Genomic DNA, 14,819 nt, shown 5'->3' on the forward strand with positions numbered 1-14,819 from the left:
CGCTGCACGACGCGAGACCGGACGACACGAGACGGGACGGGACGAAAGGAAACGCGACGAGACGCGCAGCAAGACGGAGGAAAAGAAAAGAGGAACGATCGAGTATACGACGCGACAACGACGCCGACGACGACGAAGGATCGAGACGAACGATTTGAGGGCTACCGGCCTGCTTACCGGTTTTAGCCTGTTCCGACGGAAAACGTCGATGAGGGTTGCCAGGTATCCTTCGGCCTTTCCGTGCCTCTCCCACCACTTCTGATTCGGCGAGAACTCGGCAAGGGTGACACCCACCCCTCGAAAAAAAGCCCTTCGGGGGGTGAGTTTCCAGCACTCGACGTCATCTGGCCCGCTCTACCGACTACAGTTGCCCAACGAACGGTCGCTTGTCGGTGTTACGGTCCTTGCGATCGTGCTGCTGCCATTGACAGCTGACCGCTTGTTGCCTACGCTTCGTGCATTCGATCGGGACACCGGCAGCTGTGGACGACTCCCTCCTTCCTTCCGAAACACGGAATACTCCGAATTGTCGTCTTGAACGATGGTTTGAACGTTCGTCGAACGATCATCGACCACGTGCATCTCCGTCTTCATCGAGTGTGTCCACGACGAACGCTTACTATGTGCGCGACGCCGTTCCCCAATATTATCGTGTGATGTTCGCAATACGGTGAGTGAGCATTGGTGCATGGTGTTTCGCCGCTCGACGAAGCTCGATCAGAATCGCGATAGGATCTGCGCGCCGCGATTGCATTCGATCGCGAAGAAGAAGAAAAAGAAAATGAGGCTTTGGATGATCATCGGCGCTCTGGCGGTGGCGACACACGCCTCCATCGCCGAAATTACCAGGAACAAAAACCGTGGAAGAGGGTCGATGTGGTGGTGAGTAAGAAAAAACTTCGAATATTAGCTGCGTAGAAAGCGGAGAAGGACGGCGTGTCGCCGCGCGCATGACAGGATCGACGCGACGGATCGACCTCGACCGCGCCTCCGTCGCGCGATGGTAAAAAGTCAAAAGGGAAAATGGTTTTTCGCGTATTGGTCGATGTAACCTTTGGAGGTTAATTAGGCGGGCCGGCAAGAGCCGTGTTAACACCTGTCTCGCGTCTTTTATCGAGCTAACGGTGGCAGCGACACTCGCGCGCCTTCTTATTAATTCATTAATCATAAGTCTCGGCTCGTTCGTTTCAATCCGCCAATGATTTCTCATAGGTTGAAGCGCGCGCACGTCGCAGGAACAAGAAAACGCTGGATGGATATTAGATAATGGCTAACTTCATTAGCCGGGTAATAAATAACGTTGGCGGTGCACGACTGAGCGAGCGTGCGTGCGTGCGTGGTTGCTCGCTCGCAACCGAAAGAGATAGCCGCGGAAGTATCCGCATAACGATAAAGTGTCGGCGATAAATCAGCCGAGCTCGATTGCTTTTCCAGTCGCGTTGATTTAGCACACCGCCACGCACGTCCGCCGCGACGCGCAAGTAATTATTACCTACGAATTAATTAATCTAATACGACGGTAAATTCGCGTGGACGCGTACGACAACCTGCTTCGAATTTCGCAGTCGAGCGTAATTTATCGCCGGAGACTTGTCGGCGAAAGGCGGATTGACTTTTCGGTCGAATTTACATCTACGAGTCTCGTCGACGTTTCTTCCATAGATATCGTTGGCAGATCGGTAATATATTTGCCGGTAACAGGGTATTACTTATCGCGTTAGCGCACGTTCCCGCTAGCTAGGCGAAACGCGTGACAACGATTCTGGGTGGTCCCGTTCAACCGTTCGATCGCGAGCAGCCGACACGGAGAGACGCTCGATCGTTGAAAAATCAGACGATCCGCGGCAGTGAGGCAGCCGCGGGCGACGTTAAGTCGGTCGACGGGACGGAGTGAAAAAGACGTCGCATCGTCGAATGAGTCTCGTGACGTCTCAACCTGGTTCGCGACATCGTTCCACATGCGATCGCGATCCCATCGGTCGATATACGTGGTTCGACTGTTGAAAGAAACGAGCGATTTCGAGTCGAGAATTCTTGCAGACGAGGGGAGAATTAATTCAGCGATAATCGCGCGAATTTAATATAGCCTTTTGTCACTGGGAGCGCGTGGCACCGGATCGTTATTAGCCCTGGCCGGTCGATAAATTATTTTCGTGGTGGTGGCGTGTCCGCTGGCAGAAAACACGTGGACAGGCTAGATGGAGAGAAGCGAGGGGGAGAAAGGGCAGAAACCGGGCAGGATCGTTGAGAGTCGTCCCTGAGCTTTCTGCCCGACGTAAATTACAAGCAATAGATATATCCTAACCGGTCCGGAGCGCGGCTTATTTATGGACATCGCTTATCGAATGCATCGTATAAACGTTCCAGTGAGCAAGCGCGCGCTCGAACCGGCGGATTCGTCGCCGCGTTCGTGGCCAACGGATCGAGCGCGGTAAGAATTTCGCGCATCGACGAAAGGAGATTACGGTTGCGAGAACGAAAGCACTGGAAAAAGACGCGAATGCCGACCACGATGACGCCACGCGCTCGGTATCCAGTCTCTCGAGTAATTATCGCGCGTGCTTCGTCCGAGATTCCACCGGATTTCGCTCGAATCTCCGCACCCTGGATGCGATCGGAGCGAACGCGCGCCGCTAACGCCGACAGAAGAGCGGAAAATCGGTCGAACAGAGCCGGATCGCGTCGAGTGGCCGCTACCACCGGCGTAGCCAGTTCCGGGGTGTTCCGCGTGTTCGCTGCTTTTACGAGCGGTGTATCGCGATACGGTTTATTTACACTCGCTGGCACGGTGTCAACGAGAGATCTCGGTCGCAGCCAGATGGGTTTTCGCGGTATGGTATCGCGCGGTCTAGCTGCTCTAGACTGACTGGTAGGCTGTCTCTGCTAGGCGTCAAGTAACTCGTTGACAACGGACCGTCGACGGAAATTCGAGCACAACGATCAGCTGTTTATTGTGCGCGGCGACGACAGATCCGATCCCTACCGGCGCGAGCTATTTTTCCAACGCGTTCCATTCTCAACTAGGAAAAATAACCAAGCGTGGCTGCGTCTCGCGCGTAGCGAAACGGCAGCCCCGTAAACGAGCCTCGTCTCCGCCAGCGAAGATTGTTCCCGGCGATTTCGAAAAGGTCCCGATCCCGCCGCGTGCGCGCACGCCAGACGTTTCTCTAAAGTTTGCACGTTCTTCCCACGAAGGGACGCGGGCAGACCGCTCTCGAGCGTTTTTCTGCGCGACGCTCGATCGATCGAGACGCGAATTCTTTCGCAGCCAGAACTCGCGCGGCAGCTTGATTTATATATACGCGGCTACCGTTGACCGAAACTGTTGAACCAGTTTCGTCTTTCGAACTAATCCTTCTCCGTGCTCCTTCCCCCCTTCCTCCACCCTGTTCTCTTCTTTACGCCGCTTCCCTTTCCGTCTCTCACCTCCTCTCTCTTCCTCCCGCTCTCCAGCCGCTCTCGATATACCGTTTTTACGCGTAAACCAAATTAGCGTCGAGCGAACGCACGAGAAATATCAATGACGCGCGATCTCGACCGTGAATCGCGGAACGGGCTATTTCGCACGGTTCGCTGTACGCGAGAACCAAAGTATGTCGTGGTAAAACACCGCGTTCCGCGGTTCCACCGTCAGCGTCCGCTGTCAAAACTCTTCGTTAACGCGATCTCTGTTTGGAAGGGTGTCTTTCGCGCGGCGGCTGTCGGCTTTCTAAGCCAGGCCCTGTCCCTCGATCTCACTCGATCCTTCTCCGATCCGCTATCCCGAGCAGAATTCGGTCGAAAGACTCGAGAAGACGGTCTAACACGTCTCTCTCTCTCTCTCTCGCTCTCTCTCTCTCTCTTTATCGAACGACAAACACGCGCGACGAAACTAAACAAAGCGATTCGTTCGCTTTTCTTCCCAGGGGAATCGCCAAGGCAGGAGAGCCCAACAATTTTTTGCCAATGTCCCCGGCATCTCTTCACATGGATCCCACAGTGTACGCGACCTTGAGGAGAAAGCAGCGCAGATTGGCCAGGGAAAACCCAGGAGTCCTAATGGCCGTGGCTAGGGGTGCGAACCAAGCGATCGCCGAGTGCCAGCATCAGTTTCGCAATCGTCGATGGAACTGTTCGACCAAGAATTTTCTTCGTGGGAAAAACCTCTTCGGCAAGATCGTCGACAGAGGTAAGCACATTTCCTTTCTCTTTGCCGCTACTTTTTCTCTCTCGACCAATCACCGGTTTCGTTAATTGCCGCTCGAAAATTATCAGCGGCGCGAGTCTCGCTAATTGGCATCAAAAGATATACGTACGTTCGCTCTTAACGATATTCGCGACCGATCACGAAATTAGCAAACATTTTTACGAGGCTCGAGTCCTTTCTTCTTTCTCTTTCCCCTTCTTGTCTCTCTCTCTCTCTTTCTCTCTCTCTCTCTCCCTCCCTCCCTCTCTCGAGCCGTGGCTACCACTCGGACTAGATTCGAGAAGAATCGAGATTCGCGATAAAACGGCCGCGTCCATATATACATGTATAACGGACCATAAGGTGGACTCGTTCCACGTTCCAAAAAACAGCCCATTGTCCGTGGTCGTCTCCGACAACCGGTATTCCCGATAGAGATTTACAGAAGACAAGGTTTCGAGGAAAGAGACCGAGAAAAAGACGAGCTAGTGGAGAGAAACGGAGAGAGGTTTCTGAAATCGCGGTCGACGAATCTGTGATTTCGTGGCGTCGATTCGCGACCAGCTTATCGCCGCTGCGAGCGACCGCGCGTCGCTCGAAGTCGTCGGACGATCCGATAATCGCGCCGCATCATCGATAGACGGGACGATCGCCGAATAACCTATACAAAGTGGTCGAGTTTCAACGCGGTAATATCGTTAGTCGATCGATTCGCGAAGCACCGTAAAACGCTAACCCTTCAGCCGTGTAATTAAGGTACAAACGTAATTAGATTACGGTTCGTTAGTTAGTACGCGATTAATTTCATCGTAGTGTAAATCGGTCACGGATACGAGCGGTCGACTAACGCGTTTTTTCTATCTCGAATGGAAACGCACGTGTTTCGTCCGGGCGACGGATCAAAGGGTTTTGCCAATCGGCCTGGCAAAACCGCGGACATCGGCTATTCGAAATTCGGCGGCGGGAACAGGGGTGGCCGGGACGGCTGGACCGGAAGATTATTCCAAGACGACAGGGTGTCCGCTCGGAGGGTTGTAGCGGAAACCGGTGTGATGGGATAGGGTGAGGATCAGGATCGCGGAGAGGAACGAGGGGATCGAAAGGGGCGTGCCCTTGGTCCGAAGGCTCCGGGCACGTGCCCTCACCGACCAGATGTATGTTTTGCAACCTGATAATGGACCTTCTCGTACCAGTTCTGGCTCCCCTGCGGCTCTTTTAGATCTCGTCGAGGCGATTGTAAGCCGAGCTTTTTCGCTCGGCCCGCTCCCGCCCTATTACGTTCGGTGTCCCCATATGGCCACTTATCGCGCTGGTAAAACCGAAAAAGAAGCACGGGATACAAAATAGCGGAGAGGAAATGGATCGGAGCAGCGTAACCCTTGCGCGACGCCACGCATCGACGCGCTCCAATACGTCCCGTGTCTCTGTCGCCTAATCGGAATACGGTCCAACGGGAATCAAATTTCTGAACGCTTTTTGCGAGAATCAAGTTATCCATCGATTCCTGGATGCAGCAAGAAACTGCGCCTCGGCCTTCCACCCTTTACTTCGACTCGATCAGGGAGCACCAGTTTCTCTTTTCGATCGCGATCCGGTCTCTGTCCCTTTTACCCGAGATTAGATCTGCTCGGGGCAGAGATCGCGTTTGCGCCCGCGAGGGGAAACACAGCTTTTCAAGAGTAGATCGTTATCTTTGATCCGTAATGCTCGTGCGTACTCGTCGTATTTAGAGATCGAAGAGGGGATCTAGCGCAGACTGGTCGCCGCGCGACGACCTAAACCGTCGTTTCCGGATTATGCAGGGGGTCGAACGATTACGCACGACGCGTGTGCTTTTCTTCTCGTTTTTCATCCGAACTCTCGTTCCTCTTTCTTCTCTTTTAATTTCTCTCGACCGTGAACGAGATCCGTTCGATTCGGTAACGTCCGTTCCTCGAGACTCGAACGGCAGAAATATGCCGCGCGTGTCCAACCCGAAAGAACGCCGCGATACTTTTGGAGGCGTTTGTACTCGATATTATAGCTGGTAGTGAATAGGTTCGCGGCCTGTAATCATTTCGCCGCCAAGAGCCACCTACCGCATCGGTGTCTACCCTCGGTTTCGTTGGTGCTCCTTCTCCGGCCACGGTTCTTCTCTCTCGTTTCCCCTGCGGCGCGCATCGTTCCGAGGTGTCGGCCTCGCGTGGATTCCGAGCCGAGCTCCGTGCTCGTCTAATTGCTCGGTAAACTGCGAATCTCGCGAGGCCTCCGTGCTGGCCTCGCGTTTTCCCTCGATTTCACGGATCTCGCATCGAATTCCGCTCGGGCAGAGAGAGCAACGCGGAACGAAAACGATCGGAGCGCACGAGCGCGCTCATGAACGACGATACATCCGGTGCACTTGGCGAACTCGGAGATCGAGATCGAAAGAGACGGAGAGAGAGGATGGTGAGGATCGGGAGGCCATTTACAGGGGAAATTCGCGATCGATATCGGAACGGCGTGGCGCGCGAGCGTCGCGTCTTATACGGAGACCCGTCATCGGGTTTTTACGACGGCGTTACGCCGCCATAAATCGCGGCCTATGATGGGCTACATGTGTCGACGGCACGCCACGATTTCTTGCGAAAACGTGAGCCGCGAGCCAATGGGCCCGTTGCCCCTCATCGGTCCTCCGTGATTTTTACATCTTGTTTGCTTCCACGCTTCTCGGTACGAGTTCCCGCGGCAGTTCGCGGCCTATATGGCGATCGCATTTTCGCGCCGCTCTCCACCCCCCTCTGTGCCCCCTTCGTCCCCTATCCTCCAGCACTTTTGCATTCAAGCGATGCGAGCTTGTCGATGCAGTTTTTCGAAGATCGACGTTGCTCGTCTCGACCAATCGCGCGTTCTTCGCCTCTCCTTCTCTCTCTCTCTCTCTCTCTTTCTCCCTCTCTCTATCTACTTACCCATCTATCCATTTATCTATCCATCTATCTATCCATCCATCTATCTATCCATCTATGTATCTATCTATCTATCTATCTATCTCGATCGTCGTCCGACTTCCTCCGGATCTTCACGGCGGTAGCAATAATTTCCGGTGATTTTATCTTTCTGGAATTTCAGCACGGCCGTGGACAACCGTCGTAAAGCCACGTCGCTATGTCACTCGGCTCGATCTCGCGTCGACGCCTTTTTAGTCTTAAGTCGAGAATCTCGGACCTTCGGATCCTTTCTTGCGCTCGCTTTTTGCAAAACCGCGATCGCGAAACTCGACTCGTCGCCGTGTCGTCGATTTTCCTCCGGACGGACAGGTACGGAACGACCAGATGCGCAAACGAGCCAAAACTTTCCAGCAATGCGTCCGACTGTTTGCACTACGGCAAACGAGCCGTTCCTCCACCTTGTTCGTTCTATTTGTACGGGCCGATAAAGCGAACGTCAAACCGTTTATCGCCCGTCGAATGACGAAACCGTGGTCGCACGCTACTCGTCCACGACGACAAACAATGGATCCCTAGGGATTATTCAGAGTCGTGCTTTTCTCTTTTCGCTTCGCCGCGTTTCCCTTCGCCCTTTTCGTTTCTTCTCGAACCGTGTTCTCTTTCGATAACGATTTTTCGCCTGAAAGGCCATTCTCGCGACTCGCCTCGTCACCTTTTATCTCGACCATCGACTATTTGACGATCATAAAATCGTGAAGAAAAAACGGCTACGATAAACGCTCCGAGTATCCCGATGATTTCATCGTCGACAACGCGGCCCGTTCGTACGCGTTCATAACGGAGCGTTTTCGCGAGAAAAACTCCCACCAGCCGTGTAATCCTTTCGTTATGGCAGTCGGAGATGATGAGAAATAATATCCGTAACCGATGAAATTTCGGGGAGACAGGTCGAAGATCCGGCACGGTAACGCGGTGGAACGGCGTAAATCTTGCGTTGCCTCGCCGTCGGCTGTTCCTCGTGTGTTACCTCGAGGCTGGAAAGGACCGTCGCTCCCGTCGACCACCGTTTTCGCCTCCGGTCTTCGCTTCGGATTCGGGGATTAGGAAAAATCGTTCCTTTCTTTCCACCTCTCTTCCTTACCTCCTTCTATTCTTCCTCTATTTCGGCGTGAAGGCTGCTTTTCTGGTTCGCATAGACCGCGTGAACGCGAACGTTGCCTACTGCCGAGTGACAGCCCGGCGCGGAAAACACTCGTGACGAATTCGAATCTAGCTCTACAATTTGATGCGCTTGATTATGTTTCCAATACCGGTTTCTTTTCTTCCACTCCGGAACCGTTTAACGTCTTACTTTGTTCAGCCACAGATGCTTCGATCCGGCCATCCTTGAGCGTCCTTTCCATCCGGCGTATGCTCTTTACCTCGTTCACGTATCGATACAGCTCGTCGAAGTATCGCGCGATAACTCGGTGTTATCTGCGCGGCCAAAAAAGTGGCAATTGGCGAAACGACTCCTCGGATCGGAGGCAGCTCGCGGTGCCTCGGTCGGCTGGCCGCAAAGGTGCCGCCAGGCACCTGCGCCTTATGCAGATAAGGTCGAGGTGCCTCTCGGGTCAGCCCACTCAGGGTTAAGGTCGCGTTCCCTTTCTTTTTCTCTCTTTCTCTTCCTTCCTCCTCGTCCCGTTCTCGCTCCAGCCGCTCATCTCCGTCCCTGTCTCTCGCTGGAAGACCGTGGCGCGTTCTTTTCCCTCGACCACGTCGTCGTGGGTTCCTTCCACACCTGTGCGGAGTGAATCTCGCGCGCGCAGGTAGTCCACGCGAACGGCCAAGGATTGAGACGTTGCCTGACGTCACCGCTCGCCTCCCACGTTCCCGTCCGCCGTCGCAAAAGTTTCGTCCGCTTGATCGGCAGCGCGATTCCTCCCTCCAACGGCGCGCTTCCGGCTCGATCGGTGGACGCGCGGCAGAACAGCCGAGAAAACGAATGGGAGGAATCGATTCGACGGACATTAACGGTGTCGCGTCGTTACAGGTTGTCGAGAGACCGCCTTCATCTACGCCATCACGAGCGCCGCCGTGACTCACAGCATCGCGAGAGCGTGCAGCGAGGGCAGCATCCAGTCGTGCTCCTGCGACTATACCCACCAATCGCGGCCACCATCCGGCACGCGGGATTGGGAATGGGGTGGCTGTTCGGACAACATCGGCTACGGGTTCAAGTTCTCCCGCGAATTCGTCGACACGGGTGAGCGTGGCCGAAATCTGCGCGAGAAGATGAATCTGCACAACAACGAGGCCGGCAGAGCGGTAAGTCTTTCTCCCGTCCTTCTCTCGCCGAACCAATCAATTTGCTTGCGGTCTAGAGAAAAAAATGTCGTTTCGTTTGTCGCAGCACGTGTCCTCGGAGATGCGGCAGGAGTGCAAGTGCCACGGCATGTCCGGCTCCTGCACCGTCAAGACCTGCTGGATGAGGCTACCGAATTTTCGCGTGGTCGGGGATAACCTGAAGGATCGGTTCGACGGCGCTTCCAGAGTTATGGTGAGCAACTCGGATCGGGTGCGTGGCAACGGGAACGCGATCGTGAGCAATTCGGCGAGTAATTCTGTGCACGGTCATCGGGAGGGTCTGGGTCGTCGACACCGGTACAACTTTCAGCTGAAGCCGTACAACCCGGAGCACAAACCACCAGGTCCGAAGGATCTCGTTTACCTGGAGCCCTCGCCGCCGTTCTGCGAGAAGAACCCGAAACTTGGCATTCTCGGCACTCACGGTAGACAGTGCAACGACACGAGTATCGGTGTCGACGGCTGCGACCTGATGTGCTGCGGCAGAGGCTACAAGACGCAAGAGGTGACGGTCGTCGAGAGATGCGCCTGCACGTTCCATTGGTGCTGCGAGGTCAAGTGTCAGCTCTGCAGAATCAAGAAGACGATACACACGTGCCTCTAGGCGTTTCTCTCTCTCTCTCTCCTCTACACTCGGTCCCTTTTCTCCCGAAGAGACTACCTCCTTCCTGGCGAAGGACGTTTCCGTAGTCTCGCGTGGATCGCTGGATCATCGACGTTGTCGAAGAGGTGGTACGGATGATCCTACCGCGAACAACTCTGCGTTCAGTTTCACCCGTTCAGGTTGACCGAGCCGCGCGACGGAGCCTGCAGTTACGAGCGGGTTGCTGCTCCTTGTCTCCCAGTATTACGCGAAACGATCTAAGCCGTATATTTATTACGACGTTCCACGGACGCGTACTAAAGACTGAGACGGCGAGAAGAATTGTTATCGGATCGCGATCGTAATCTTAGCACGTTAGACGTAATAATCGGCGAGTTGTCGTTGCATTGTACATACGATAATCCCTTTTGTTCCCCGTTTCGCTTCGAATCGCTTCGCCACGCGGCATCTTCTTAATTTTAGGGAGAACGCGGGACCGCGAGATTCGTTATACTCGTTATTTATTCCGATCCTTCGGATCGCGTACTTGTATATATGCATAGATCATAGGTATATAAATACACAAATTTATATGCAGATGTATAGATATATATATATATATATTTTTTTGAAAATCGCGCTCGTCCAAGTGTCGCGCGAGAAGTCTGTTGTAAATAGTCGACACCGTTGAGACGAAGCCCACGCTCCGCGGGGTGCGAATAAATTATTTTTATACGTCTCTTCCTGTTAACTCCTTACTTTTGGATTCGCGCGGCGCTGTCACGTAGAATTAGAAAAATCATTAGCCCGGTGTTAGACGACTCGACCTCTATCTCCGAGCAAAGAAACGGTTTTTTACGATACTTGTAACGCACAGTAGACTTTTTTACTTGACTCTTTGTAATTTATAAAAATGGAGGTATAAGAAGAGGAAATAAAGACGACTACGAAAGAGTTGAAAGATTTTTCCAGGCGTTATTTTTGTCACGCTGGCCTTTTAAGACGCGCCGTCATCGACGTTCAGATCCAACGACGGCGGCGTCTCCGCGGAAACGCTGGTCGTTCGATGGCGTCGCACCACCGAGCGCACCTATCCTCGCGAAATATAGCCAACTGGTTCTCCGGCTGGACGACTTCATAACTCCTCACCGGGCGAATATCGTGGGAGGCCCGTGCCTCCGAGAGGACTGGTTCGACACTCTCCCGCTTCCCTTCCTCACGAACGACCGTTTCCCATCGCGTTCCTTCCTCCTACGTCTCTGCCTTGTTTCGTTTCTCCTTGGCCGCGCGCTGCACGCGATGATAACGAACGAAGGAATCCCGCAGGAATCTCCGTACGGGATAAAAGGATTCTGACCGCATACGAACAGGCATCCGCGCTAATGGTTCCGACACTCCCGCCGCCCCTGCCTCCTCCTGGTCCCTTTCTCTCCGCGACCCGTATCCAGCCTCCTTCGTCGTCTCCGCCGCTCCCGTCCCCGTTCTTTCCTAACGATCGGTATTTCCACTTGTAAGCGCATTCCGAGAGAGTCCGCGCGTCGATCGAGCACGATCGAGAGCTCCGGCGAACGTACGTCGGTCCTCGATCGGCCGATCGATTCGCAAGGACCGCGTGACCCGGCCGTTTCCTCCCGCGAACCGAGTCGCGCGCAACGGTCCGCGATCGTGCGGCAGCGCGCACGATGGAATTAGGTGGCACCAGGAAGGGTAGGTTCGCCGCGATACTGAAACAAATTCTTGCCGCGCGAGGGGCTCCCACCATCCCGGCAGACAAGAATCTCGAGCAGCCGGGCCACTTCTCACGGCGGTGCCTTTGATCTCGACCGGCCACCCCCTCGTCTCCATCACGGTCACTCGAGCACCGGCAGCGCGACCGTCTGCCTCGCCAGCCAGCCTTTTTACCCGCTGCTGTGTTGATGCTACTCTCTGTCCCCTGCCCCTCGTTACGCTCCCCGACCAACCTCGTCGTCGTCGACGAAACGGCTCCAAGAAGCCCGAAAGCCACCGAGATATACCGGACGCGAAGGTGGATTCATTCGGTTTTACTATTATTACGCATACCGTCACGCGTGCGGCTCGTTCCGGAATCTTCCAAGGATCCTGCTGAACTAAATCTCCCAAGGATCTCTGCGCGACTCTGCCTGCTCGCCGGCAGATGCTCGAGAACCGCGCGTCGATCTCCTTCTCGCGGAACTTTCGGCCGCGTTACGCGTTATCCGGCCGAACTTTGATTTGCTTGGATCGTCGGAGTCGGTCGAAGTCGAAAGGAGGAAGCTACCACGATCGGCGGTATATACCGTTTAACGTGGGGATTCGAGGCCCCGAGAAAAGATGCCGAACGAGCGAACGAACGAGACTCCGCGGTGTCTCACGGTTTCGCGGGAAGGTTCGTCTTCAGCGGAAGAGGCTCATTATGCCGGACGAATACGAAATTCGGTCGACGAGGTTGACAATCGAGGGCCCCCGAGAGACACGGGCTCGCGTCACACCGTGTACAGGACCCCATCAGGGATGCCACGCGCGTGTGATCGGCCACGACGCGCCGCGTGCCGTTTCGCCCGCCTTCCTGCACCGATTTTATCATTCTGCCCGGCTTCTCGTAACCCTTCGGGTTTCCTTTCTACCTTCTCACCATTTTTCTCTATCTCTTCGTCCACCGTGGTTTTTTCTCTGCCAGTTTATCTGGTGAGACGGGTCGCGATGGGTCGTTCGTTAATAAAATTACAACGAGAAAAGATCGGTAATTTCGAGCGGCGGAAGAGGAGAAACAAACAGAACGATCCGAGTAAAAAGAGGCCGGCCGAGAGGTTTAAAGTAAACGATTACGAGGACGAAGGTGGAGGAAGGAAACGACGAGAGTGGAGGAATAAAAAGAAAACGGTGGAAGGAGAAAGAGGAGAAGACGAAGAAGTCCGGCGTGCTTCCTGTTGCCCTAATCTTCCACTCCGGCGAGATCTCGTCCTCGGGAGGAATTATTTCCGATAAAAAACGGGCGAGTAAATCAACTAATTTATCGTTTTTGCGATTGGGAAGAAGGTGGTTCGTGAACGCGTTTGCCGGAGCATAGGCTGCCGGAATGGCAGGAATCCCTTTTGGCGGGCCCTGTGGATCTGGTCGTCCTTTCCGAGGGCCATTCGTGGGAAAGAATATCGGCTGACGTTCGGGACCACACGGTCGAATTATCGGTGTTTTGGCGTGTTATAGGACTCGGCCGATACTCTCTCCACCTCTTTTCGTCCCTGTTCCCGTTCGGCCGAATTGGCTCGCGCGAGCGCGCGTCCGCTCGCATACGCCCCTGCCCCCGCGGCCACCGCTGCTCCCTTTGCCGTCTTTGGCCGTCTTCCGCGGAACGAGCAAAGGGAATCTCCTTCGGAATCCACGTCCCTGCCGACTGTGGGAACGAAAGCACGAGATCGCGATTCCCCGTACACCGTGTTCAGACGCGTTCATCGACAACCAGATTCCTATCCTATCTAGCTTTATCTCTCCCTCTGTTCCCCTACCTCTCCCCGTTGCTCGCTACGAGATTCAAGAAGTTGCTCGGTATCGAGCTGGAATTCGCGGGACGCGTACGTTTCGGCCTTCTAGTATCTAGCCTTCTTCGTTCTTTTCCATCGACATTCCCGTTTCGCACGAAGGTCGAGACCGTTGTTCGGCGACCGTGCCAGTGCAAAGAATCGCGTAAGAGTACCGTGACGAATTGACGCCACCGGTACCATTCCCCGTGGTTGGAGAGGCTCGCGTGGATCACGCGCGATGTATCGCGAGCGGGACGATTAATCGGCGGAGTCGGTCGAGCTACGGCGAGAAACATCGAGAAGAAAATCGAGCGCCGAGAACGGAAAGCGGGATCGGTAATGAACCTGGATGAAGAAAGAGGTCCTTTCACGGGAGAAGCGACTGGCCGGGATCGAGAGACGTTATTATTAATGTCGAGCAAAAACGCCGAAATACATCATCCGGTCAGCGACGGCCACCTAAGTAGTCGACCGACACCGGAGGCACGAGGGGCGCAGGAGGAGGGTTGGCGGGAGGGGGAGGGGGGAAGAGGAGGAGAAGGAGAGAAGGTTCGGAGGCAGAGCGAACCGATACACCGACACCGGGTCCACTCGGTAATTAATGGTTTTACGATATTGGAAATATCTTGGAAGCAGTCGAGCAGAATCCGTTCAGGCGTCAAAACGAAAGGTCGGTCTCCGCCCCTTCGGTCGCGGTGGCCCCCGATCCGCTCCCGATTCCACGATACACACGTTTTTACGATCGATCCGCCACGACCGAGCGGATATACCCGCGGCTAACGCGAACAGAGAGAGAGAGAGCGGGTGGCGGGAGGCAGGGGGGAGGACAACGAGCCGGAGATCGGGTTTATTTAGCTAAAGCGATTCGACGTCGAGATCATCGGGAGCGAAGACGAAGCGAGGGAAAAAGTCGAGAGCACTCGGGTGTGTACGCGCAAACAGGGGACCACCTGGTCATCCGAGGACTCGGCTCATTCTTCTGTCCAACGTCCGACGAACGAGAAGAAGGGAAGGTAGCAGCAGCAGCAGCAACAGCAGCAGCGTTAACGGAAGAAGGAGAGGCGGAGGAAGACAGAGAAGAGGAAGGAGAAGAAGAAGAAGAAGAAGAAGAGGAAGAGGGATTCCTGGTAAATTAGTATACACCGCTGGGATCGGTGACTACGGGTTATCGTGCCTCTTTGTCCTCGTTCCAGAAAACGTACGAACGACTCCTGCCGGCTATTCGCCAGCGAAATCGCTATCCGCGAGCGTTGCTCCGCGTGACATTAACCTGCGGGAGAAAGCGGGATCGATCTAAGGGT

The 14,819-nt window shown here is 54.6% G+C and overlaps 1 protein-coding gene across 1 annotated transcript; it reads left to right on the plus strand.

Annotated features, from left to right (window-relative positions):
* Positions 1-228: 228 nt before the first annotated feature.
* On the plus strand, positions 229-10,934 carry wg (Wnt family member 1 wingless). The gene is made up of 4 exons (XM_033330330.2): positions 229-882; positions 3,906-4,168; positions 9,104-9,378; positions 9,464-10,934. The coding sequence occupies exons 1-4, from the start codon at positions 689-691 to the stop codon at positions 10,019-10,021; spliced, it is 1,290 nt and encodes a 429-aa protein (XP_033186221.1). The 5' UTR covers positions 229-688; the 3' UTR covers positions 10,022-10,934.
* The last annotated feature ends 3,885 nt before the right edge of the window (positions 10,935-14,819 follow it).

This window comes from Bombus vancouverensis, chromosome 7 (genome assembly GCF_051014615.1).
Source record: "Bombus vancouverensis nearcticus chromosome 7, iyBomVanc1_principal, whole genome shotgun sequence".
Taxonomy (NCBI): Eukaryota; Metazoa; Arthropoda; class Insecta; order Hymenoptera; family Apidae; genus Bombus; species Bombus vancouverensis.

Bases quoted from the DNA above. Each gene is read 5' to 3' on its own strand.
- wg (XM_033330330.2), top strand. From the start codon at position 689: ATGGTGTTTCGCCGCTCGACGAAGCTCGATCAGAATCGCGATAGGATC. The intron at 883-3,905 runs GTGAGTAAGAAA...TTTTCTTCCCAG, and splicing joins GGAAGAGGGTCGATGTGGTG to GGGAATCGCCAAGGCAGGAG. The intron at 9,379-9,463 runs GTAAGTCTTTCT...CGTTTGTCGCAG, and splicing joins ACAACGAGGCCGGCAGAGCG to CACGTGTCCTCGGAGATGCG.